Source organism: Sminthopsis crassicaudata, chromosome 6 (genome assembly GCF_048593235.1).
Source record: "Sminthopsis crassicaudata isolate SCR6 chromosome 6, ASM4859323v1, whole genome shotgun sequence".
Classification (NCBI taxonomy): domain Eukaryota; kingdom Metazoa; phylum Chordata; class Mammalia; order Dasyuromorphia; family Dasyuridae; genus Sminthopsis; species Sminthopsis crassicaudata.
This window is the reverse complement of record NC_133622.1, coordinates 199,662,639-199,690,574: the sequence shown is the minus strand read 5'-3', so window position 1 is coordinate 199,690,574 and position 27,936 is coordinate 199,662,639. Positions and strand designations below refer to the sequence as shown.

Below are 27,936 nucleotides of genomic sequence, written 5' to 3'. Positions count from 1 at the left end.
TCAGTTGTCAGCTGTAGCTTATTAGGGCTTATTAAATAATAATTAATATTAAATAATAATTAATAATATTAGGGCTTATTATTGCTTATTAGGTATGGATGGTCCCTGCACCTGAAAGAGAGAAGGGGGAGCAGCAGCAGGTTGTATAACAAGAGTTCCATATTTAGTAGACTGTGGCTTCCTGATGACTGGCTGAATGGGATTAGAGACTTCCTAAAAAGGAGAGCCATGGGCCAATCTCAGGCAGTGATATTATTCTTCCCCTCAATAGTATTAAATAGCAGGACTGTACCTTGGCTTGGGAGGTGGCAGGTTCTATCTCTATCAGTTCTCCTGATTCTATCTCTAAGTTACTGTGTGAAATATCTTTGACTCTTAGAACTTCAGATTCTAGATTCAGTGACTTCCATTTGTTCCTCTACTGCTAAAATCCTGTTCCATTATCATGATTAAAATTGGAAGCTGAGCACTCAGGTTCATGTTTGGGGCTTCCAGATTGATTCCGGTTCTAATAGCCTTCCTGTATTAGCTCATCCCTCCTTTAGAAGGACTCTGTCCAATGCCAGGGATTCTCTTGGTATGGAAGGCTCCCCTGCTGAGCTTCCTGAATAGGAATTTGGCCCAGGGTTGGGGCAGGTGGACAGTGGAAGGGGTTCAGGTACCATAGCCTACATATTCCTGTTGCCTACACTTGCCTTTGCATGATGCCCTGGGCTGGGAAAAACCTAAAGAAACCTAGGGTTGCTTTTCCGGAGCCCTTGTCCATCCCTGCTGTGCCATATTGCTGGCCTTCTGGGCCCCTTTGGGCCATGGTGAGTCTGGATGGGATACCTGGCCCATCTCCTCAGTCCCTTGGTTCCCAATTCTTACTGAGTCTGAGTGAGTCTCTGAAAGACTTTGGGGGGGGGGTTGAGGGGATGTGTTGCTGTGAAAACCATTGCCCTTGGTGTTGGGGGATGGAATAGACACTTGTTTATAGAGAGAAGAAGGAAGCTGGGCTGAGGATGGGCAACCACCCAGATTTTGGCAGCAGGGTCTCTACACTGGGGTGGGCAAGACTTGAGCCATGGCAGATGGAAGGGATGTCCTGAGGCCCAAGCCAAAGCTGCTCCTGCTCGGGTCCAGGAACTCAGCCCAGGTTTGGGGCAGGTGGTGGGGGGCAGCTAAGAACCACAACCTATCTGTTTCTGTTGCCCACATTGTTCTTGCTCTCAGCCAAGGCAAGCTGTTAGCCCTGGCACTGACTCTGGCCAAGAAGAGAGGGTAAATAGAAAGGAAAAAAAATTGGGAAGAGAGAATGGAAATAAGGAGAGAACGTAATTTGTATTTGAAATAGAGTTCATCCAGACCAATGCCTTAATTTCTAATGATTATTTTTATTAAAATCTTTTGATTTTATATCACCTTTTATATATCCAGTTGTATCTCTTTGCACACCCCTAGCTATTTCTTATTATAAAATATGAGAAAAAAACCACTTTAATAAACTAAAGCCATACACCAACCAATTCTGACAGTGTATGCAAAATCCATATCTATAGTCTTCTACCTTTTCAAAGAAAAGATTTATTTTCTCTTTTTTTTTCTTCAGGGTCAAGGAAGGCCAGGCTTGGCCAAAATTATCACATTGCCATTCAATTTCTTTTTTAATTTGTTTTTTTTTTCAATTTACATTGTTGTGGTCACTGTATATATTGTTTTCTTGGTTCTATTTATTTTTCTCTGCATCCATTTATATAAATCTTCCCATGCTTCTATGACTTTTCCAAATATGTTTTTTAATGTGATGCGGTAATATTCCCTTATTCACATACCATATGTTTAATCATTTCCCCCAATTGATGAGCAACTACTTTGTTTCCATTTTTGTTCTGTGAGTTTCTGTGAACGCTTTTGGCATAGGTAGGACCTTTTTCCCACCTCTTAAGGATATATGGCCAATTCCTTTATTTTTGTAAATGGGAAAACTGAAACCTAGAAAAAGGAAGTGATTTTCTCATTGTTAAACAGCTCATTAATGCCAGCGACCAGGATCAGAACTGAGGTCTCCTGAAAAGAAATCTTGGGGGATTATAAGAGTGACATTTAAATATTGAGGAAAAAAGGATTTGCTTATGGATAGGAAGATAGAAACACTCTGATCTTTTTTCTTCCTGAGAGAAGCTCTCACCTTCACTTAGCCTTTGATTATCAGAAATAAACCTGGAAATGCCCTGGAAATAAATTAGTGTCATCTTTTCAACCATTTACCTATCTCTTCCTTTCTCTTTTCTTTCTTTCTTTCTTCTCTCTCTCTCCTTCTGCCCCTCCTACTTTGTTTAGAGGAAATGGGATAATAAGTAATGGATAATTTTTTCCCTGTTTCCTGCCTATGAATGTGACCTGTCTCTGGACCAGTTCACTGACTTGAAATGGAGAGAGAGACAAATGTAAACTAACTGTCAGAGCAAAGGGAGAGGGAATTTTCAATAGGAGAAATCAGAAAAAGCCTTCCATAAGAGAAAACTCTTGAAATGTGCTTTAAAGAAATCTGGGAATTCTCTGAGCTGGAGATGAGGAAGTAGGTATGGAGAATAGCCTAGGCAAAGACATAAGGACTGAAAATAGAAGGTTGCATACTAAACAGTAAATAGAACAATTTGGCTGGAATACAGAGTATATAAAGAGGAATATTGTGTAAGTAGCCTAGAATCATGGTCTGGAAGCAGATTGTGAAGAACTTTAATTCCCAAACAGAAGAATTTGTGTTTTATCCTTAAGGCAACAAGGAATCACTGAAGCTTCTTAAGTAGAAGAGTGCCATACTTTAGGAATATCACTGTGGCACCTCTTTTTTTAAAAAAGTGTTTTATTTTTCTAAATATAGAAAATTTCTAAATAAATTTCTAAATATAAATAAATAAATTTTCTAAATATATGTATTTCTAAATATATTTTCTAAATATCTAAATATAGTTTTCAACATTTACCTTTGCAAAACTTTGTGCTCTAAATTTTTCTCCCTCTCATTCTCTCTCCCCCCCCAAGATAGAAAACAATTCAATATAGGTTAAACATGTGCAATACTTCTAAATTGTCATGCTGCACAAAAATCAGCTCAAAGGGAAAAAACACAAGAAAGAAGGAAACCAAGCAAACAACAAAAATGGTGAAAATACTATGCTTTGATTCACATTCAGTCTCCATACTTCTCTCTCTGGGTGCAGATGGCTCTTTCCACCACAAGTCTATAGGAATTGTCTTGAATGACTTCACTGTTGAAAAGTCCATCACCTTTGATCATCACATAATCTTGTTACTGTATACAGTATTCTCTTGGTTTTGCTCACTTTATTCATCAGTTCATGTCTTTCTAGGACTTTCTGAAATCAGCTTCATATCATTACTTACAGAACAATAATGTTCCCTTACATCCATTTCCCATAACTTATTCAGCCATTCCCCAACTGAGGGGCATTCATTCAATTTCCAGGTCCTTATGGCACCTCTTTCAAAAATGGTTTGGGGAAGGGAGAGATTAATGTGGGAAGATTAATGAAGAGGTTATTGGAATAGTTCAGCCAAGAAGTGACGAAGGCATTAATAGAGGACTAATTGTGTAAGTAGACAGAGGAGGTTAGGAGAGATTGTGTGGAGGCAGATATGTCAGACCTTGGGAAGTGATAGAATATGGTGGTGGGGCAAAGGGAAGAGTTGAGAATAACTCTGATGATGGCTCCTTAACAGAAATAGGAAATTAAGAGGAAAGTTGGCTATGGAGCGGAAGGAAGGGGGATAATTGTTTTAGGCAAATTGAAATTGAAATGCTTATGGAATAGGCAATTGGGGATTCAGAATTGGAGCTCAGGAAAGAGAGTGGGTCTGTTTATATAGATCTTTGAATGTTTGTTCAGAGATGATAATTGAATCTGTGGCAGCTGATAGAAATCACCAAGAGGCCATAGAGAAAGGAGAAAAGAGAGCACAGGCTAAAGTCCTGGGATATACCACCTAAAGAAATAGGATTTAAATGATGATTCATTAGAGGAGATTGAGAAGGATTGGTCATACAGGAAGGAGAAAAACCAGGATAAAGTAGTGTCACAGAAATCTAATGAGTATACATAGGAAAATATCCACCCACACTCACCCTGTAGGTAGGAGTCTCCAGAGTCATGGGGGAATAGATAGAAGCATACTTTATCAACTCACATGTAGGAGGGGTTTCCAATTCTAAAAATAAAGGGATTGGTGGGCACCATTGGAAAGAAATTAGGGTCAGGAGAAGAGTTAAGTTGCCTGTGGAAGGCAGGATGGAACTGGAAAACATCCCTATATTCATGCCCTTTCAGAGGGTACATCACTGATGATCCAACCCCACACCTGAACTTAACAGTGATAGAAGGCTGCTGTAGTCTACCTTCTGGTGCCAAGTTGAATTTAGATATTGCCAAGCTGGAGGACATCCAGAGGAGGTTGATTAGAATAGGGAGGGCTATCTTGAAACCATGCCATAGAAAGATCAATTGAAAAAGTGGGGGATGTTTAGCCAGGAGAAGAGAAGAGTTGGCAGGGAAGGAGGGGTTGAAATGAGTGAAAGGAGACAGAGGAAGAACATGATCTCTGTCTTCAAATATCAGAAGGACTGTCATATAAAGAGGAATTCGATTTCTTCTTCTTAGTCCAAGATGGAAGACCAAGCACCCAGACGACTTCCTAGTTCAGCACTCTGATGCCAAATCTAGCAACTCTTATCTCCTTTCCCTTTTCTATGGAGAAGTAAATTTGGAGTGGGAAGCCCGAGAGTCAAATCCTGGCACTGTTAATGCCTTATTTTGTGACTTTGGTCAAATTATTTTATTTCTCAGAGTTTGTTTTTTTCATATTTTTAAACATTTTTATATTTATTTTTTTGGCAAGGCAATTGAGGTTAAGTGACTTTCCCAGCTCACGAAGCTAGGAAGTGTTAAATGTCTGAGGCCAGATTTGAATTCAGGTTCTCCTGACTCCAGGGTCAATACGCTATCTACTGTGCCATCTACCTGCCCTAGTTTCTTTATCTTTAAAAAGAGATTTGACTAGATTATTTTTAACCTTTCTACATCCTTCTTCCCTTAACACCCATCCTTTATGCCTACCACCACTTCTTTTAACTAAACATCTTCAGTTGCTTTGACAGATGTTTATATGTCAGTCTCCAATGCATTCCTCATCTTCTTTAATGTCCTTCATTTAAAATCAACCAATAAGCCCTTGCCATGTGTCTCTTACTCCAGAAACCTTTGTTGGGTTACTGTCCCCGGCACTAGGGATGCAAAGACAGAAGAAAAAAAAATGTGGCTCCTAGAACTAAATACAACGCTTCAGTTATAATTTTGTCCTCGGCAGATAACATATCCCCCCCCCCCATTCTTGATGCTATTTCTATTAATACAGCCTAGGAGAACATTTGCACTTTTTTGATTGCCATATTACACAGATAACACATATTGAACTTAGTTAACCTTTTTTAATGCACCAGATTTCTCACCCTTATCCTCCATGGGAATTGTTGTCTAGCGAGTCTTATTGTCTTTCTTAATCTTGAGCTAATATAGTGATTTTTTGAGCCCAAGTAGAATACTTTACATTGATCACTATTACATTTCCTCCTACTGGATTGGTCCATTTCAGGGAAATATTAAAGTTCCTGGTTATTAATGCAAACTTATAGTGTGATATATAATTCCAGCACTGAATTGATCACTTCTTCACATGGCCTACAGGCTGAATATGTCCAACCTTTCATTCTTTCCCCTAGAATATGCTCTATTTCCTTAATACCTGTCATGAACATTCCTATTTTAATTTTTTAGAGATTTGGGAACTTTTCTTCTCTGATAATTCAAGACATCATTTTCTTTACTTTCCCAGGACACACACATCCCCCCTCCCTTCTCTCTCTCTCTCTCTCTCTCTCTCTCTCTCTCTCTCTCTCTCTCTCTCTCTCTCTCTCTCTCTGTCTGTCTCTCTGTCTCTCTGTCTCTATCTCTGTCTCTCTCTCTGTCTCTCTCTGTCTCTCTGTCTCTCTCTCTCTCTCTCTCTCTCTCTCTCTCTCTCTCTCTCTCTCTCTCTCTCTCTCTCTCTCTCTCTCTCTCCATCCTTCCCTCTCTCCTTCCCTCCTTCTCTCTCTCTCCCCCTTCCTCCCTCCTCTCCTCTGTCTCTGTCTCTCTCTGTCTTTGTCTATCTCCTATTCCTTTCTACTTCCCCAACCAGAATATGAACTAGACTCCCAGTTGGGGAATCACTGGATTGGAAGGTTCTTTCACATCACCACCATTACTATCACCTTACTTCTTCTCCAATCCCACACCCTTTGTTGGAAGCCTCCAAGTATTTGTGACTGTTGCCCTCTAGTGGCTGACCTTAGAGATATTTCCAGATGCTAGAAAATTCATGGTAGTGGAGTGGCAGGAGTTGGGGGGCAGGAAGGTAAGAAATGGGAACACCTTGATGGTTGAGCTGGAGAGCGTGCCCAGTGAGGTTCCAAGGAGACCTTCAGTGAGGAATTCAGTGAAAGAATACAATACTAAATTATTGTATTTAATTAATACAATTATTAATTGTATAATTAATTAATTCTAATGTAATTAATAAAATAATACTAAATTATTTTTATATTTATTATGTATTTGTAAAATACAAAATTAAATTAAATGGGGGACCTAATGAGGGGAATAGAGTGAGAAATTTAGTAGGGAAAATGCCATGAGAAATCAAATGAGGGATTCAGTGAAGAAATCAAAAGGATTACAGTGAAAAATCCAGTGCAATTTGAAAAAGCCAATGATCTGTGAATGATTCCTGGTGAGGAAGAAAACCTGTTAGGGTTGAATTACAGAATGGGAGCTTCCTAACAGCAAGGACAGTATTTTGCCTTTTTGTTATCTTCCCCATAATTCAGCACAGTGCCCAGCACAAAGATTGCACAGTAGAATCCAGTGTCCACTCATCTAAATCACTTTGAGGTTTCATCACTTCCATTCTGACAGCTGGGAAGGCAACTCAAATTTTCCAGGAGCTCCTGTGTCCTGTGTATGTTTCTCCTTTTTCCACTCTGTTCAGGTCCTTAAACCCAGAGGGCTGCTTCTCTTATAGCAAATATAGACAGACTAAATAGAAAGTAATATGAGGGGGGTGTAGAGCACTAATACCTGGGGAATCCATCAACAAGTACTTACTAAGTTTCTACTATATGTCAGGTCCTATGCTAAGCACTGGGGACATAGAGGCAAAAAACAATCTCTATTCTCAAGGAATTCACACCTCACATCTCTCGGAGATGGTACTTGAGTTGAGTTTTGATTCAAAAGCATCACTGGTCATTCCTTCTTAGGAAACCAGGAACCAATGGCCATCCTCAGTCATCTCCCACTCTCTTTCTGGGATACAGTCTGGCCTCCAGCACTTGCCCCACTTCAGCCTTCCATAGAATTGGAAGGGACTTAAGAGGTGATCTAATCTCCTAACTTTACCGATGAAGAAAACTAAAGCCCAAAGAGTTGAAGTGTAGTACAACTATTAAGTGGTTCTTAGACCCAAATCTTCTGTCCCAAGCCCATATCTTTTGCCATTTCCCCATGCTGTCTGGTATCAAATAGCACTGTGCTCCCTCAGAGCTGGCTCTTGGCCCTGGAAGGCCTGGGAAGGTCCTAGATTTAGAACCCTGACCCAGTGTTCAATGACTTAGAAGATGAAGAAAACTTCATGGACTTTTGCTCAGGAAAAGTTTTATGGAAGGTGGTTGGGAGCCCAGCTCTAGAGATGGTGGAACCTCACAGATCATCTCATCTAACCCTCTGACTTTACAGATGAGGAAACTGAACTCCAGGGAAATTAAGGAAATTAAATGTGTCTGAGGTCACACACACAAACCCTAGAATTGAGCTGGGCTTTGAAGGATGGGTAGAGAGAACTAGGAAGAAAAAAGGCATTTCAGGAAGAGGAACAATCTGAATTTTCAGAGGGCAATAAAGATACTCACCTGGCTGGAGTGGAGAATGGAGGGAAGGAAGTGGTAAGACAGAAGGCGTTAGCTTGGATAGTTAGGGTAAGAAAGACCAAAAGAGGGAAAAGACAAAGACAGACAGACAGAGACAGAAATAGAGACAGAAAAAGAGGGAGAGAGACAGGAGAAAAGAGACAAAATAGAGAAAGAGATAGAAAAAGGAAAGAGAAATGGGGAGAGAAAGCAGAAAGACAGAGAAAGGATAGGGGTGGGAAATAGCAAAGGTTCTTGAATTCTATAACGAGCTATATTTTTATATATTTTATATACATAAGTTCCATGTTCTCTGTGAAACTGGGAAGGATTTTCTTACACATCATGTCCCCCTGAGGTCAAGCATAAGCATGGGCACACTGGAGACATCAAAAAATACTTGGTTATGTGGTGATTTGATTGTGATGAATTGTGTCCATACCACTGACCTCTTCCTCCTTCCCAAAATGCTTCCGGTTAAGGATGGGAATGATTTTCTTTGCATTAGAAATAGAGCTAGCTCAATAGATAAGGTCAGCATCATTCACCCTCTGGACCTGCCCCCATTCCCTTTAGTCACTGAGCAATTGTGTCTCTGGCCCGTGAAGACTTTCAGGTAGGGTTCAAATTAATTAGAACAGGGAGGAGGAGCAGGAGGAGGAGGAGGAGGTGTGTGTGTGTGTGTGTGTGTGTGTGTGTGTGTGTGTGTGTGTGTGTGTGTGTGAGATGGGCTGTATAGGGAGAGAGAGAGAGTGTGGAAGTGGGCAAGGAGGTAGCTACTGGGACAGAGAAAGTAGCAGAATCACTAGTCTGGGAAAAAATAAGACAGGTTCATGTTCTACAGAGTCAGAACTCTAGAATTCTACTCTGACCCTACAGAGTCAGAGTCTGACTGTAGCTTACTAGCTTTGTGATCTCAGACAAGTCCCCCTCCAAACCACCAGACTAGATTCAAGCAGAAGGAAAAGTCCCTGAGTGAGAAGGGGCCTGGCTGGCCCCAGATGAGGGTCTGAGGGAAGGGAAGAGGGCTGTTCCTGAGCGTTTTCCTTTTGTCAGCTCAGGGCTGGCCAGTCCCTAGCTAGCCAGGGTGTATGTGTATAGAGGTGGGGGTAGAGAGGGGAGTGAGAGAAGAGAGAGACCGTCTGGGATTTGTTAATGAAAATACCTGGACTATAAATAGCCTCCCAGCCAGACCAAAACAAATTGCCTGTGGGCCGACACACCTACAGTGGCCATCGGGAGTCCTGGGTGAGGTCTTGATTCAGTTTCCCAGCATTAGATCAATTGTCAATTTATTTAGGCCAATTTGCCAGCTTGCTTGCTCTGCTTCATTGAGTCCCCACTGATTGTTTCACATTACACATATTCCCCCTGCGGGCAGATTTAATTAGGCAGAAAAAGTTAACCTAATTCCTCAGGGGCTTGGACCCCACCCAGGGCTCACCAAGAGCCCAGCCACCCTTGTCCATGAGGGCTAAGACCCAGCCCTGATTTCACTAGTCTATCACAGCATCCCTACCCTCACAGACCTCACAGACAGTCCCCCATTTTACAAAAGGGGAAACTAAGGCCCTCTGGAGAGAGGGCATGTATCAGAAATACCATTCTGAATCAATAGCACAGCCGGCCTGGATTTTAATTCAGTGTAATTTCCTCCACACCATCTTGGCTGTGTCTTTTGGCCTAAACTGCTGAGTTGGGGGTGGAGCAGGAAATACACACACACACACACACACACACACACACACACACACACACATGTATATGTCTATATATGCACATGTATGTAAATATTTATACACATACACACGCATGGTCTAATAGAAAAAAAAGCTACCGAATTTCCAAAATGCAAACACATTTCCTACAGATGAATGTAGCATAAATAATTCACCCATGCATATTGGTCACTCTAATAGAAAGTAAATTGCTTTTCTGATTTATGGTTTCCAAAGGTGGGGGGGGCAGGATAAAAATAACATAGCAATTTATAAAACATCTTCTTAAATCAACAGATCATTAGTAGGTTTGTCTCACTTTACAGCCAACAGTCTCACTACCTTGGTTACCATGGGAACAAGATGCAACCCGCTGTCACCACGGCGACCAGCTTCAAGAATACAATTGGTGGGGTTTTCGCCATTTTCTCTGACTTGATTCTGAAGAGGAAAAAAAAAAAAAAAAAAAAAAGCTCTAGTGTTCCCTGGAATGTGTATTTGCATTCATTTGTCTGGAAAGTTCACATTCTAGTGACAGAGAAGGTCCCGCCCCATGTCCATAACCTAACACTGACTTCTCTGAGCCTCTCAGGGATGTAAAGGTTTTACTTATCTAGACTTTTCGTGGTTTTTGCCATTGTAGGGCCCTGTTCTTGGGGGACAAAGACACCCTTCTAACCACTCATGCCCCAAGCTCAACCCCATTGGCTGGTGCTGTCCTTTCCCATTCTTTTAGCTTTTCGGGCAGGAGGAGGAGATCCACGCTTCTTCCTCTCCAGCACACCTGCAATACCTTTGCTCCTCCTAGGAAGTCAGATGTGGAGACACATCATTGCTACTATTCTCTCCTGATTTTTAGACCCCACTCTCATCTTCCTCAATGTCTTAGATCATAGTTCTAAGGGAAGGGAACTTTAGAGAACATCTGTTCTAATTTTTTCATTTTTTCAGATAAGAAAACAGACCAGAAATCACACCTGTAGTGAGTGGTAGTGCCCAACTCCCATTTTTCTTCTACCTTACCTCTTTCTATCCTTCAACATTTACATTAATCATCTGGACATTTGACCTCTGTAAAGGTAAAAAATCAATGGTATTGGACTAGATCACTCTAAGGTCCCTGGTAGCTTTACACGAATACTCCTGGGAAGGCAAGAATAGTTCTCATCCCTATATGAAGCCTCTATGATCAATACATTTTCCCTTTTTTGTTGCCTCCAACCTTTATTAAAACCCTTTCTACCACCACCAAAGTAAAGGGTGAAGGTCTTAATCTAGTGTTGGTAAAATCTTTTTTAAAATGAGCTGAAACTTGGGTTTTAAAAGCTTTACTCAAAAATGAAAAATAACTAAAATAAGACATGTAAGGAGATATGTCAAGGTACCATAGCTGCACCTGCAGAATTAGGAAAGGATTCTTTTTTAAATAAAGCTTTTTATTTTCAAAATATATGCATGGATAATTTGACAACATCGACCCTTGCTTAGCCTTGTGTTTCAGATTTTTCTCTCCCCTCCCCCAACCTCTCTCTTAGATGGCAAGCAATCCAATATGTGTTAAACATGTTAAATATATGTTAAATTCAATATGTATAATAAACATATAATCCTCTTGCTGCACAAGAAAAAGCAGATCAAAAAGGGAAAAAGTGAGAAAGAAAAAAAAATGCAAGCAGACAACAAAAAAGTGAAAATACTAGGATGTGATCCACATTCAGTCCCCATGGTCCCTATCTGTGGATGCAGATGGCTCTCTCCATCACAAGACCATTGTTGTCCTTCATTCTTGAAGAGAACCATGACATTACTATCATGATCTGCAAGTGAATTGGATTTAAGTGAAGGAGGGCTGTTTAAAATTATTAAAGTCACTTTCTCCTCCAGAGCCATTAGGAAGATATATATCAGGTTTGGAGATGGCCTTGGATGCAATGGGAGACTTTTGGCTTTTTAAAGCTAACGTAACTGGTCTCAGAATGACTAAGGCAACAGCCATTCAGAGATTGAGGTTAGGTAAGAAAGGAGGCAAAGAATAGCCTCTTTTACCTAGTCAAAAAACAATTTGGGAGGGGAAGATGCTCAGGATTTCTGACCAAAACAAAAACCAATTGTTATTTACATTCATTCTGAGTCAATCAGGACACAAATAATGATCCATTAGGATGTGACTTGGGATGTTAATTGCCCAATCAATGAAAGCCAGAGTGATTTGAATTTAAGGTCCTTAAACTCCAAGGTATCTTAAGAGATTTCAGTGATCAAAATTTGCTTTCATTTGGGCACCCACAGGTAAAGAGGGAATTATATCCAATGGGGGCAGAAGGAGAGGAGAAGAGACGAGAGGACAGGAGAAAGGGAAAAGGTTAGAAGGAGCTAAGTTGCTCAACTGGAATTGGCCAGTTGGATCCCTAGTGGGACAGCTTGTCCTATTCTCTGGTTGTTTGTCCTTTGTTCTCAAATAGAACCAAGACATCAGGAAAGTGATAACATGATTTGCAAATGAATTGGATTTAAATGAGAGAAAGCAGGGCAAAGTCTACAGTCCCACTTTCTCTTGGACCATCCAAACCCACTGGCAAGATATAGATCAGGGTGACTGGAGATGTGACAGCTAGGTGGATCAGAAAGACCTGAGTTTGAATCTTATTGCAGACCTTAATCAGCTGTGTGTATCCTTTGTCTCTTGATTTCAGTCTCTTCATCTACAAAATGGGGAAATAGTACCCAGCTCACGGGGTTGTCCCAAGGGTCAAATAAGATATTTAAAATGGATTGCAAACTAAAATGTTGGCTATTATTGGTTCTAAGAGGATGCCCCAAGGGAAAATGACTTCTATAAAATGGTGTGTTATGTGTATCTGTATGTGTGTTTAGATCTGCTATTTGTGTATAACTCTGTAAGCGGTACCTAGTTCTCTGTGGGAAGCTGTGTTTGTTTAGGCAAATGATAGCAGATGTGGCTTGCTATGTGTGATAGTTAAAGAGGTACCATTAATGTCCTGGACAAAGAAGACCTAAGCCTTTAGAATTCTAGCTTTGTTTCTTAGCTGCTTCAGAATGGGTTCTTTCACCATTTTTGTGCCCTGGACCATTTTGGACATCTGGTGATACCAGTGGAGCAGAAGCTAAATAAAACGAATACTAAATGTTAGTTAGCAGTGAAAATAAAGATGTAATCTTCCCTGGGTTGTAAACTGCTATCCTAGATTGACCTTGGGCTTGTCACCTAATTTCTGATCTTACCACTGCTATAAAATTTGTGGTTTCTTCTCTGAAAATAGGAGTCATTTTGCTCCTCTTTTCCCCTCTGCATTAACTCTTTGCCCAGGATGCAAATGCAGGGACTAAAACAAATGCAGGTGCTTTAGTCCCAATTGTACTGGTCAGTTTGCCACTCTTTGAGGAACCTAGAAACCTCTGTTCCTAAGGGCTTGCCATATTGATAATGAACTCACTGTGGAACATGTGATTAAGCAGAGTCCCATTGCACCTTAGAACTCTAGAGATCAAAAGATCCACCAGCCTGAGATTCCCTGATGACCTGAGAATACAGGCCTGCACTGCCATGCCTGACCTGAACTTGGGATATTTCATTCCCTCTCCCAGGGATGGATCCTTTGAACCAAAATCTGTTGTAGCCTGTGGGGATGGGATGGAGACAGCTAGTCCTCTCCCTTTTGTCCTTCCGATCTCCAATAGCCAAGGACTAGGTAAATAGAAATTGACGTTTCTATAGTAATAAAAGTTTTCAAATATATATAAGATTTCTTACTTACATTTTAATCCAATTGATAATTCTGAGTCAGCTAAATAGTACTAAACCTGAAGTGAGGAAGATCTGAATTCAAATCCTACTTTAGACACTTATTGGCTGTATGACCCTGGACAAGCTACTCCTTGTTTGTCTTAGTTTCCTCATCTGTAAAATGAGCTGGAGAAGGAAATGGCAAACCCTAAAAATGGAATCGTAAAGAGTCTGACATGACTAATCGAGTAATCAAAAAACCAAAAAAGACAACTCTCTGGGAGAAAATAGTATAGATGATATCGTCCCATTTTATTCTTACAGATGAGGAAATGGACTGAGAGAGTTTAAGAATGACTTATGGACACTTAGTTGGTAAATATCAGAGATAGGATGTGAACCCAACTTTTCCTACCTTTTTTCCTAGCACTCTTATTTAGTCCCAATGTCAGCTAGGTGATGCTGTGGATAGAATGCTGGTCCTGGATGGAATTAGGAAAACCTGAATTCAAATTCAACCTCAGACACTGTGGGACGCTGAGAAAATAATTTCATTTCTATCTACCTCAGTTTCCTCAATGGAGATCATAATACCAACTGCCTCAAAGTGTTCCTGTGAGAATTGAATGGGATATTCATAAAGCACTTAGCACAATGTTTGGCACATAGTAAGTGCTAAACCAATGTTTGTTCTCTCCCTCCTTTTTTCCTTCCTATGTCAAACTGTTTCTCAAAGGCCAGGCAGAGTTGGGAAAGGGCCAGGCCAATCCTGGATTGCCAGACCCACTTAACTATGATGTCCCTAAGGCTCATCACAAGATAGGAAATACAAGGTTGACAACTAAGACCTCTTGGGTGGATCTGAGAGCTACTGGTAAACACAGATCTTTTAGAAGGTACAGCAAAGCAAAAGAGAAGAAATCTGCATGATTTTCCCTGTTTTCCACCATTTTCTTCAGCCTTTCCAAGGACAGGACCACACTCCTGATGCCCTGACTTTCTCTTCAACAGCAATGATCTCTCCAGGTGACTGACAGATGGGAGTTTCATCAACTGAAAAGCTATTGTCAATGTCCTACTCTCTACTTTATCTGGAAATAGGACATATTTCATAGTAGCACAGTTTTCAGAATAAGCATTTGATTACTATTCATTGAATTAGAATGAATTGAATCAAGGAGTGAAATCTAAGTTGTACAGTGGATAAGAGAACTAGAATTGGAGTCAGGAGGACCTGAGTTCAAATCTTATCTCAGATACTTATTAGCTATATAACCATTTAACTATGTTATTGGTCACATCTCAGTTTCCTTCTCTGTAAAATAAGGATGATAATAATTATACCTACTTCATGGGGTTATTGTGAGGACCAAATGACTTAACTATTCACAACACTTTGAAAATCTTAGTGCTAGCTATTATCCCTAGATTTCAGCAGATGCCTTGACCTTTGGGCTGCCCTTGAATCTATAGAAGGCTGGGATAATAGTTCCCAGCTGAATATGTGTCCTTGCTGCAGCAAATTCTGCTCTAGCCACATTTACAACAGAGCATACCTTAGTAAACACACACAGGAGGGGATGCTTGGACATGTGAGTGAGTTGTTTTAGCCTATTTTAGAAAAAAAACACCACATTTATTTGGGAAAAAACACTTTCCTAATTTAGGCGTGCTCCTCAAATAGAAAATTAACTCATCTGAGGAGGCAGTGCGTCCTCTGGCACATAGGGTTCTCATCCATGATCTCTGGATTGGGGGCTTTTAAGAGTATTTTTGCAAGGGTCATTTTCTCTCTTTTAAAATGTCTTATTTTTATTGCTAAATTTGTTTTTCATCACTTTTTTCCCCTACGTATACACCTCCTTCTCTCATATCCAAAGATTAAAAAAAGAAAGGGGGCGGGCAGGCAGTTCAACAAAATCTACCAACATTTTTACCATGTCTGACAGTGTGTACAACATTGCACAACCCTTTCCTTCCCCTGCAGCCTTTGCAATGAAGGGAGAGAGAAGGATGCTCTCATTTGCTCTTTGGGGCCAAACTTGGTCATTGTAAATGGTGCAATGAATTCTCAAATGCATTCTCTGATCTGAAGGATCTCTGCTATGGGGGTTATCAAACACAGTCTCATTGGGTCTCTGCCTTTTAGATGTTGACCAATGGGGCTGCAACTGAGAATGAATATAGGTTGTTAATTGGATGGTTCCAGTTTTTAAAAAAAATTATTTTCCCCTCAGCAGACTAAGTCTAAATTACTTCTGGAACTAAAGCAAAATAAGTTTACTAGTGTGAAACCAGTTACTAGTCCAAAAGATTTCTTCAGTTCTTAGTAACAATGCTTACGAACATACCAGTCTCCCCAGTTCATGCGTATGAGTTAGCCCTGAAAGCCTCAACAAGAATAAGGGTAGATATTTCCTTGATTTGGGAGGGGACCACCAGATCCACTGCCACAGCCAGAATGCCTTGGCTGTCATGCCAGAATTTATTAAGCACCTACTATGTGCCAAGTACTGACTTTAGAGATAAAAGGACAAAAGGAAACATTCTATATTTAAGTAGTTCACATTCTATAGAGGCAACATGTACATAAATATTAACTGAGTAAAGACAAAATAAAGTCAAGGTAGTTTGGGAGGATGGGCACCAGCAGCTGTGGAGATGGGACAGGGAGGAGGATGGCAGTTGGGAAAGGCTTAATGTAGAAACTGGAGGTTGAGCTGAGATTTGAAGCAAGTGACTACCTATCCTAGAAGAAAGAGGAGGGAACATTGTGCATCTTAAGCTTGGAGTTGGGAAGTGCAAAAACACTGCTGAAGAGCCACTTTCTTCAGTCCTCCTTAATCTGAAAATGAAGAGTTCCACACTTTCTTCCATAGCCTTCCCAAATGCCTGCCTACCTCATGAAATATTCTATGGGGTTTACCTTACCATTGACCCCAGACATAACCCAATCCTACTCAAACACCTTCAATGACTCGCCAGAACACACAGGGCAAAAGTGCTAACTCCTCCTTTTAGCAAGCAAGGTCTTCCATAATTTTCCCCCCTCTTGCCTATCAAGCTTGCTCTCATATTAGGATCTGCTCCAGTCAAACTAGATGACTCATCATCCCCTGAACACGCTTGAAACCAGCAGGTTGTGCTTTTACAAGGGTGACCCGATTCTCAGTCAAGACGCATGAAGCAAGCAGCCATTTATCAGAGGAGTACCCTCAACAAACACTTCCCCCCCGAATTCATCCACATCTTTGTTCATGGGCTTATCCATGATGGTTATTTGTCCTTCGTTGTTAAAGAGGACCATGATCTCAGGGAGGGGATGCCATGATAGGGAAGTGAATTGGATTTAAGTGAGGGAGGGCTGTGCAAGGTCACCTGCCTCACTTTCCCCTCCAGAGCCATCTGAGTCCAGCGGCCAAAGAAAGAGATCAGGACGACTGGAGATGGTCCTGGAGGCAATGGGAGACCTCACCAGTTTGAAGTCTCAGTTTGACTGCCACATCCATTCAGTGATTAAGGTTAGGCAGCAATTGAGGGAAAGAATGATGATCTCCAGGGATGCAATCTCATTAACTTCTGTTCATTCTAGACACTTTTGCCTAACCTCATTTTGTGATCCCCCCTGCTAAGTAGTGCCGTAGCGCAGAGAAGAGTTCAAATCTGGCCTCAGTCACTTACTGTGTGGCCCTGACCAAGTCAACCCTATTTGCTCAGTTTTCTCATCTGTCAAATGAACTGCAGAAAGAAATGGCAAAACTCTCCAGTATCTTTGCCAAGAAAACCCCCAAATGGGGTGATGAACAGTCAGACATGATTAAAAAATGACTGAACAACATTCCTCCAAGGGTACTGGAGGCTTTTTTCTATATCACAGGTTCTTAACCGTGGATCCATGAACTTTAAAAAGAAAATACTTTAATAACTGTATTTCAACAGAATTAATTTCCTATTTAACTCTATGTATTTAAAAACATAATTCTAAAAGGGATAAACATTGCCTATTTGCCAAAAGGGGTCCATGATGTAAAAAGGGCAAACCCTTGCTTTATTCAACTCATTTGACATTAGAAGGGCACCAGTGGATTACCCCACCCTTTAATACCTGTTTAAATCATACTCGTCCCAAAATGATCACCTCCTCCAGAAAGCTGTCTTGGAACTTTTGGCTGAAAGTGAACTCTTCATGAATTTTGTTACCTCCATATCATATGTTAATAAATGTTTATCTTTTTTCTTCCTAGAATCCTCAAGGACCTAGGCTGTTTCTGTGCCAAATTAGAGTCTTGCAATAGTTGACTTTCAATAATCATTTTTTGGCACTTAAATTGATTGGATTCTCTTTCCTGTTCCTAATCTCTTGGTGTTCTCTAATATCTGTAATATCTCTCTTGAGCCAGGAGGGCCTACGGTGTTGGTCCTCTTGTTTGTCCACTGCCAGCATGGTAGAAGAGGTACAGAGAGAGGGGGGAGAAGACAAAGAGGCACAGAAAGACAATGGGAAAAGCAGGACAATGAGAGACCAGTTAGCTTGAGATCCTGGGAGAGGAGGATTTGTCTGGGATTTGGGGATGCAGGAAGCTGGACTTGAATGAAAAGAAAGTTACTGGCACATAAATCATTCAAGGTTTCCTCATAGTCTCTTCCTTTAGAGATTCCTTAAAGTTAAGTCCTCCCGGCTCCTCCTGTAAGGTACAATCAGTCTGGCTTGCTCTGACTAATGGCTGAAAAATCATACCTTGCCCTGGATGACTTATTTGTACAGAAAGAGTCCCGAGTTCCTCTCACCAGCTTCTATCAAAGGAATTATTGGCCTCTCAGGGGAGTCCGAATTCTGATGGGGTGACCCACCTTCATACTTTTCCTCTCTAACAACTCTGGAGATGTGTTAATTAGCACCCAGGGAACTGGGAGGAGAGGCAGAATGGAACCACCAAGAGCCTAATTTTACCTTGGGAGCACACTTTGCATTAAGATTGAAAGACTAGGACTCCAAATGTCAAAGATTTGCAATCTGTCTACATTATTACTGTCTAAACCCCAAGTAGAATCTGACAACCTGAAGACTCTTTCTACCTTAGAGTCTTAGGTGAGAACTGTGTGAATTTAAAGGAAAACATCCTGCATCTGGAGTCAGAGAACCAGCATTTGAATTTTGGTTCTGTTACCTAAAAGAATTGTTACCTTGATCATTAACTCTGAATTTATCTGTGCCTCGGTTTCTTCATCTATAAAATGGAAGAGTTTGGACTACATGACTTCTTTGTTTCTCTCAAATCTATGGTTCTATCTATTACCTGGGTTCAAACTCAGCTCTCCCCCTCATTACCTTTGCAGCATTGGTCAAATCACTGTCCGTCCCGGGTATCAATAAGCTCATTCATAAATTGTGGGTTAGATGTTAAATTTTCTTTGTTAGTAGGTTCTTCAAATGCCTATGATTGTGCCAGTTCAACTATACTAGAATTTAGAAAGCAAGTGACTTGCCCAAGATCACACAGATCAAAAGTGTCTGAGGCCAAATTGAACTCAGATCTTTCTGACTCAAAGCCCAAAGCCCTATTCACTTTTTCACCAGTTGTTTGTGAGAATTATTTAAAAAGGCCAAGGTATCCCTCTGCATCCTGGGCCATCTCTAATCATCCTGATCTATATATCTGTCCATCTATCTATCCATCCATCCATTTATATCTCTATATCTATATTTATATCTATATGACTATAATTATATCTCTATATATTTATAATTCTTCCTCCCTCCCTCCCTCCCTTCCTTCTTTCTTTCCTGCCATCTTTATTATTTTTCTTTTTTTCTTCTTTCTTCTTTCCTTTTTCCTTTTTCTTTTTCTTTCTTTCTCTTCCTTCCTTCCTTCCCTTCTTCCTTCCTTTTCTTTCCTTTCTTCCTTCCTATGTATGTATGTATCTATCTATCTATCTTGTCACTTGATCCAGATGAGAAAGTGAGGCAGGTGATCTTGATAACTCCCTCATTCAAATTCAATTCACTTGCAAGTCATAACAATATCATGACTCAGACAATGTCATGGTTCTCTTTGAGAATGAAAGACAAACAACTAGAATTTCCTCTAAATCCACATGACTGAAGGAGGCATTTTTGGTGCGGATGGTACTCTGGTGGACGATGCAGTAAAGTGGAAGATCAATGGAGACAAGAGCCATGGCTTCTTTTCAGGGTTGTTGTAAGGAATGAGTTTTGAAATCTTTGTGGTGCTGTTAGAAATGAGTCATCATTAGACTTGGGTTTGATGTTACTCTGTGTAACAGTGGGTAAGTCACCTCATCTCTCAGGAAGAAGTAACCTCCTTGAAGGCAGGGGTTGTTTCTTGCTTTTTTCTTTGTATTTCCGCTGCTTTCTGAGGTGCACTTCATGTGCTCTGTAAATGTTTACTGAATGTTAAAAGCAGTGAACCTCCTTTTCTTCCCCTGTATAATGAGGGGGCTGAACTTCTAAGGCTCCTCCCAGCTCTAAATCTTTGTTCCCGAGATGTCCTCCTCAGTCCCCTCTGGCTCTTTAATCTTCTAAGAGTTGAGGATTCTGTGTGCACAGACCAATTTCATTTATAGTTGCCATTTAGCCACAGTGAATTTTCTATCTAGAAACAGTTAAGTGTGGTACAGTGGTTAGACCATTGGGCATGAAGTTAGGAAGACCTGAGTTCAAATATAGCCTCAGACACTGAGCAAGTCTCTTAACTTGTCTGAGCCTCCACTTTCTCAATTGTAAAATGGGAATAATAATAGCATCTACCTCCCTGAGGATCAGATGAAATAATATTTGTAAAGTGTTAAGGACAGTCCCTAGGAGAATTAATTGTTTTGTTTTGTTTTGTTTTTTAAAAAGTGCTCTTGATTTCTTTTACTCACTCTATTCCTGCCCTCCCTCCATTCCCCTACTTTCCTAGGGACAGCTAAGAATAATTGTCAAAGATATTCCAACGACTATGGTATATCAATTAATGGAATATTATTTTTTTTATTCATTTTTCCAAATTATCCCCTCCCTCCCTCCACTCCCCCCGATGACAGGCAATCCCATACATTTTACATGTGTTACAATATAACCTAGATACAATATATGTGTGTAAATACCATTTTCTTGTTGCACATCAAGTACTAGACTCCAAAGGTATAAGTAACCTGGGCAGATAGACAGTAGTGCTAACAATTTACATTCACCTCCCAGTGTTCCTTCTCTGGGTGTAGTTGTTTCTGTCCATTATTGATCAACTGGAAGTGAGTTGGATCTTCTTTATGTTGAAGATTAATGGAATATTATTCTGAAAGAAATGAGCAGGCTGATTTCAGAAAAGTCTGGAAAGATTTACATGAACCTATGCTGAGTGAAGTGAGTAGAACCAAGAGAACATCATGCACAGTAATAGGAAGGTTATGTGATCATCAATTGTGGACTTAGCTCTTCTCAGCAATGCAGTGATCCATGATAATTCCAATAGTCTTGGGAAAGAAAATGCTTTCTACATCCAAAGGGAGAACTATGGAGACTGAATGTGGACCAAAGCATAGTATTTTCATCTTTTTTGTTTGTTTGCTTTTTCCCTCAAGATTTTCCCCTTTTCTTCTGATTTTTCTTTCACAACATGGCTAATCTGGAAATATATTTTAAATGATTATACATGTATAACCTATATCAGATTGCTTCCTTTCTTGGAGAGTAGGAGAGGTAAAAAAGAAAGGGAGAAAAAATTGGAACTCAAAGTCTTACAAAAATGTATGTTGAAAACTATCTTTATATGTAATTGGAAAAATAAACTACTATTGAATATATGAAAGGGGGGGGAAAAGATTTTCCAGCTACCCAAACCAAGAAAGCAACTTCAGAATTTTTCTGAATGCCCTATATCTGGTCCCACCAATTTAATTTGATTTATTAAGTACTTATTATGGACATCACACTATAAAGGGATCTGGGGGTGCAAAAAAGAAACTACAAAATAGTACCAGTCTTCATGGAACTTGTGTTTTTCCAAGGCATCTTAAGTTCAACTGGGAAATTATGACCTTCAACCTCTGCAGAGCATATTTGTTTTGGGCACTAGCAGTGGAATTCAAGGAATTTTTAGAAGACAGGCCATAATTTGTCCTACATATAAGAATGAAGTACTTTGTGGATTCAAAATTCATGGTGTGGACACCAAAAGACAATGTAGATGATCTGCATCTCTGGGATATAGTATTCATTTGAGTAGATCTTAGGTGAAAAAGTGACCCCTGATGGTGATGTCTCCCAACTTCCCTTCTCATGTCTTTCTCCCCAGGTCTTCACTCAGAAAAGTTCCTCCCCTCCCCCCACTTATCAAGCTCAGGAAAAGACAGAACATACACCCAAATTATGACTCCACCATTAGTCCTGTTCACAGTCCCCAAGGGCAATTGGCCCAGAGTTGGGTTTCTGGGGAGAGAGTAGAAAAGGGAAAAATGAGGGGGGCATTTCCTCCAAAGGGCTGATTATATATATATATATATATATATATATATATATATATATATGTTTGTGCTCTAAATGATGATTAAATCTGAAATACAAGAGATGAAATGAAGACAGAGTTGGAGCAGAAATAGGAAGCAGAGAAGAATGTGATGATTAAATAGCATGATTTTGCCATGTTATGTCATTTTATTTCATAAACTCTCTGGCTCTAGCCTAAGTCATAGAATCATAGATCTAAAGCTAAAAAGAACCTTAGAGGCTATGTATTCCAACTGTCTCATTTTACAGATGAGGGACTGAGACCTAAAAAAGTGATTCCATAGGTCTTGTGCTAATTGGGGGATCCCAGCTTGGAGCAGTACCACAGGAGCAGTAAACAGCAAAGGTAGAATTAGAACTTGCAATGACCCCTTCTAATTGCCATAAATCCCCTAAATCACAGAAATTGAGTAAAAAATTCAGATAGACACTCCGTGGTAGCACCTTCTCCGAATCTTTGTTTTCTCTTTCTTTTACTCTTTTTTTCTCTCATTCTTTTCCTCTGTCTCCTCCTCTCTCGGTGCCAGACCCTTCCTGGGTTTCCCAAACGTTATGGTCCGAGTCCTCCGGCCCCCCCTTTGCTGTACCGGCTCCCTCCTCTGCACTAACGTGTCTTCTCTGTTCCTCTCTGCAGTACGTGGCTTTTGCCTCCCTCTTCTTCATCCTGGTCTCCATCACCACCTTCTGCCTGGAGACCCACGAGCGGTTTAACCCCATCGTGAACAAAACGGAAATCGAAGTCATCAGGAATGGCACCCAGGTGCGCTACTACCGGGAGGCGGAGACCGAGGCCTTCCTGACCTACATCGAGGGGGTCTGTGTGGTCTGGTTCACCTTCGAGTTCCTCATGCGGATTGTCTTCTGCCCCAACAAGGTGGAGTTCATTAAGAATTCCCTGAACATCATCGACTTTGTGGCCATCCTGCCTTTCTACCTGGAGGTCGGACTCAGTGGCCTGTCTTCCAAAGCGGCCAAGGACGTCCTGGGCTTCCTGAGAGTGGTCCGCTTCGTGCGCATCTTGAGGATTTTCAAGTTGACCCGCCATTTTGTGGGCTTGCGGGTCCTGGGCCACACCCTCCGCGCCAGCACCAACGAATTCTTGCTGCTCATCATTTTCCTGGCCTTGGGGGTCTTGATCTTCGCCACGATGATCTACTACGCCGAGAGGATAGGTGCTCAACCCAACGACCCTAGCGCCAGCGAGCACACGCACTTTAAGAACATCCCCATCGGCTTCTGGTGGGCGGTGGTCACCATGACGACACTGGGCTACGGAGACATGTACCCGCAGACGTGGTCCGGCATGCTAGTGGGAGCGCTGTGTGCGCTCGCCGGGGTGCTGACCATCGCCATGCCCGTGCCCGTCATCGTGAACAATTTCGGAATGTACTATTCCTTAGCCATGGCTAAGCAGAAGCTACCAAAGAAAAAAAAGAAACACATTCCGAGGCCGCCGCAGCTGGGATCCCCCAATTATTGTAAATCTGTCGTAAACTCTCCACATCACAGTACTCAGAGTGACACATGCCCGCTGGCCCAGGAAGAGATTTTAGAAATTAACAGAGCAGGTAGGAAGCCTCTCAGAGGAATGTCAATCTGACCTTGCACCTCCGTCCCTTGTAGAGATCTGAGATCCAGCCAGACTGCTTCCTTAGCACCATGGGCAGCCCAGGGAGCTGGTAGCATCCCACGCTTCCACACAGAACCCTGCCATGTGGAGCCTGGGTGGGGGGGCTGGGAGAGGCTGAGCATCCAATCGGAGAAGGAGGGAGTCAGTGCCGATGGTCCCCTGGTAAGGCACCTGACGCTTGACACGGGTTCATGTTGTTCGGAAGAGGAAAAAAAAATGTTGCCTCGAAAAGACTCGCAGGCCCCCACAGCCCTGGTGCTGGACTATCTTATAGAGCCATGGGCCGAGGGTCAGTCTCTGACCCAGGTCACTGGCCCGTCCGGTGGAGGGGGTGGGAAGAGCTTTCCAGAAAAGGAAGAGGACTTTGGTTTGGGTTTTCTTTGACTCTTTTCCACCTAGGGTCACCGCCCCCTCCTTTCCCCCTAGCGGCTTAGAGGACAGAAATCATGCACGACCCAACTTTAGGAAGGGTAGGGTAGGGCAGGCCAGAGCCCAGAATGCTCGGGGGCATGGTCCCACCACCTGCCTGCTGCCTGCTGAGTAGAATTAAAGCCCCCAAGCCCCCATCCTTTCTCAGAGGGCTTCCCCTGGCTGTAACATGCATACTCCATAGCATGCAGACGCCCCATCCCGTACTGCCACACTAGGCTATGTTCAGCATTTGTAGCTATGAGCTTTCAGGCACGACAGTAGCTTTCTCCATGTCTGCTTCTCTCCAGGGTTTGGGTTGAGTGGTCCATCCAGAGTTTCCCCAGCAGCCTCCTGATGCAAAAGGGCTGCTGGGTCATGAAAGAGAACGGGTACTAGCACGAGCAGTCAGGTTTAGACGTAACTGCTGTGGGGGACAGCCTTGTGGGAGGGGGGATAGGTGGAGGTGGGGCCCGGGACAGGGAAGGGGTTTCCTCCCAGCTGGGATTGACCGCAGCAATATGAGCAACCCAGCCAGTGAACAATCCGTTTCATGTGAATTCCGCATCGGGGGAACAATACTAGTCACCGAGGGATATATTCTAGTATTCCATGGCTAGTGGTCATCATGGGACTCTCTCAGTTTTATGAGAATCCACAAATAGCACATAAAATTATGGGGCTCTGATCTGAATGAAGATTCAAACCCCATAATCTACCTCTACCCATGGACTAGCATCGATGTATTTTGTAGACACAGTGGTTTTCCAAGTCAATGGCATTAATGAAAAGAACAATGACAACTGATGGCAGGCAGTGGATCACTGGGTAGGTGGACTTGGCTAAAGCCAGACCATTGAACATGCAGAGTTTAGCCTAACGAGTAAAAGTCCTGTCCCAGACCACCTCTCCCCACTCCTTGCTCAACCCAGGGGGACAGGCAGGCAGACAGACCAGCTGCCTGGGAGTGGTGGGGATTTCTGAGCTCTGGATTCATTTTCTACCCCCTCCCACCTTACTATGGAGGCTGTTCTCATGATTTCTGCGAAGGTTTCCACCTCAACTGCAACCCCAACCCCGGGTGCTGACATTCCCTCTCACTCTTCCTTCCCTTGCTGGCATATGCATCCATTCTACTGTCATGCATGAGGTGGGCCAGGAGAAGAATATAAAGGATTCTGCTTCTTCCTTTTCTCATATCAGCCTATGGCCCAGGGAAAGCAGAGAAGAGAATATTAGTCCACCATGAGAAGAGTAGTATAGCACCCAGTTCAACTGGGGTCCCCCTTCTGCTATAGCAGATCCCCACATCCCTTCCAGCTGGATTTGTTAGGTGAAGTCCCTTCTCTTGGCCAGTATCTTGACTCCTAGATGAATTTTCTTGAAGTTTAACCCCTAAGAAACAAAGGGAGAGATGCAAGAACAGGATTGTAAGGAAGACTCATTTGACGCCTCACCTTACTTCTTGCAGGGCCAGAAATCCTAGGAGCAGGGCTGGAGGGACAGCAGAGGGATAAGGGCTTCAGAAGAAGATGAGGGGAATGACTAAAAGGACAACATGTCTAAGAAGGACACAGCTTTGAACCTTGGACTAAACCGTGTCAGTTTGCTGGGGAATAACAGAACCATACAAATCTCAGAGCTGGAAGGGACTTCAGAAATCATTTAATCCAATCTGTTCCTGAGCAGGAATTTCTTCCAAGTGACCATAAAACTTCTACTTGAAGACTTCCAGGGATGGGGAACTCACTATTTCCTGAGTTAACCCATTCTTATTTTGGGACAACTCTCATCGTTAGGAGTTTTCTCTTCATGTCAGGTAGAAATCTATCTAAACAAATATTGCTTAAATTAGCCAAAAGTAGCATAGCAACATCATTACCTGTTGAAGTAGGACAAATGACCAATTCCTATTTTTATTTGAGGGTAAGATCATATTGCTTTTTGTCAGATGCCTTAGCATCCCAACGAAGGTTTCCATTAACTGGTGTATTTGCAAAGGACAAGGAGACAAGATATCACATTTCCTCATCCACAGATTAGAATCAGAAAGGCTTTGAATAATATTAGCTAACTATAAAATACAACCACCATATTTAGCATCTTCATAATCTGTAAGCATTTAGTGTACATTAAGCTGCTTCCTTCCTTGAAATATCTCTCCATTGCAAAAGGAACCACATTGTCTTTAGTGCCATACTAGTTCCTTAGTGCCAATCCAGTGGACCTAGCATTGACCTTGTTTTTCACTTTTCTGTCTTCCCCATAATTCCCCGATCCTTAAATCCTAGCTCAAGACCGCAAGAACCCTTTGACCTTTTTTGGCCCTTGAGACCACTTGACTTCTTATCTTGCCTATTCCTTAATTACCTTTTATTCTCATGCTTTTGCTGCCAAAATAGGCTGTCCAGTTTTGGCATCCACACACAATTTCTCCTCTTCCTTCTGCTACTACCAGCTCCAGGGCAGAAAAGACATATTCTTACAAGAATAGAGACAACATAGTGGAGATAGACAGAGAGCCAACTTCAGAATCAGAAAATCTTGAGATCAAATTTATCTGGTGAAACATACTGGCCATAGGACTAGACATCCAATGACTCCCTGCTCTAGGGAACTCTCTAAAACTATAAATTGAAGAGAGGAGTTAACCTGAATTGATCCAGGGAGTTTTCCCTTCTATGTCAATGCCATCCCATGTCTGCTTCCTCTTCCTATTTCACTTCATAGAAGAGTACTTGCAATATCAGAAACAATATACCAGGGTATGTGTTAGATAACTAGAAGTATATTTGTATACATAATATTCATAAGTAGCTATACACAACCCAGTCAAAGACAGGTATCTAAACTTTCTAAGCTAATCTCCAGCTAAAGTTCCTTAGCTGAGCCTTCATTGTCTTCCTTAGACTAGGAGGATTTGACATAATATCCAGCTTCCTTGTCTCCCCTTTCCTCTAGTTAAAGTCTTCTGCACCAAAATACTCTGCAGTGATTTGGGATTGACCCACCTGAATATTCTGTTCAGAGTGTATTCATCCAACCCATTACTTCAGGCTCATTCTTAGAAGGCTTCTCAAGAACCCTGATTAATGCTTGACTTTTAGCATCCTGACCCTTTTCATATACAATCTCTTAGTTGTTTGTTTGTTGTCTCTCTGAAGGAGGAAGGGAACAGAAAGATCCAAAAGTTTTTCTTATCATCTACAAAGTTAAATGTTTCAAGACAACCACCACTTTTCTATTAAAGTTCATAAAAGTCGGTTATTGTAGTATTCATATGCAGCAAAGGGTCTAATTTGAAGAGAAAGGAACTCTAGGAGTGTTTAAGCTAGAAATCCTAGGTTTTCAGGATTAGGGGAAGGTCAAAGCTAGAGGAACAGTGTCTCCAAGGAATGAAAGTGTGTCCCATTTTGAGGGATAAGAGTACAGGAAAAAATTCAAGATGGAACTGAAGGGACAGAAGCTCTAGCAGCAGATAGAATCAGGACAGATAGGCATTCCAGGAAGTAGAGAAGAGTTGAGAATAAAAAGATGGGAGCTTCATGGGCAAAGGAGAGTAAGAGCTGGTGGAATAGAGATTCTAGAGCAAGAATTCCTAAGTTTTTTTTGTCATAGGCCCTTTTGGTAGCCTGATGAAGCCTAAGGACCCTATCTCAGAACAATGTTTTTAAATACATAAAATAAAATGCAGTTACAAAGAAAACTAATCATATAGCAAGAAAATTATCAAAAATATTTTTCACAGATCATAGATTAAGAACCCCTGCTTAGGGAGAACAAAGGTTCAGACTCAAGAGATATAACATTTTCATCAAGAGAAGAGGGTAAAGGCTAGAGACAAAAGGATTCTTGGGAAAAGAAAAAAGACAGGACCTCTAAGGATGGAAGAGAGTTGAGACTGGAGGTAAAGAAGATCTTGGATAA

At 41.6% G+C, this 27,936-nt stretch overlaps 1 protein-coding gene across 3 annotated transcripts in view; it reads left to right on the top strand.

Annotated features, from left to right (window-relative positions):
• Positions 1-27,936, top strand: part of KCNC1 (potassium voltage-gated channel subfamily C member 1) — an 81,437-nt gene that overhangs the window by 40,025 nt on the left and 13,476 nt on the right. For 2 of the 3 annotated variants that reach the window (XM_074275227.1, XM_074275229.1), the window contains exon 2: positions 22,606-23,539. In XM_074275227.1, coding sequence (XP_074131328.1) covers positions 22,606-23,539 — 934 coding nt within the window. Of the gene's footprint in view, positions 1-22,605; positions 23,540-25,480; positions 25,653-27,936 lie in introns of those variants that run through there. The other variant, XM_074275228.1, reaches the window with a different exon arrangement.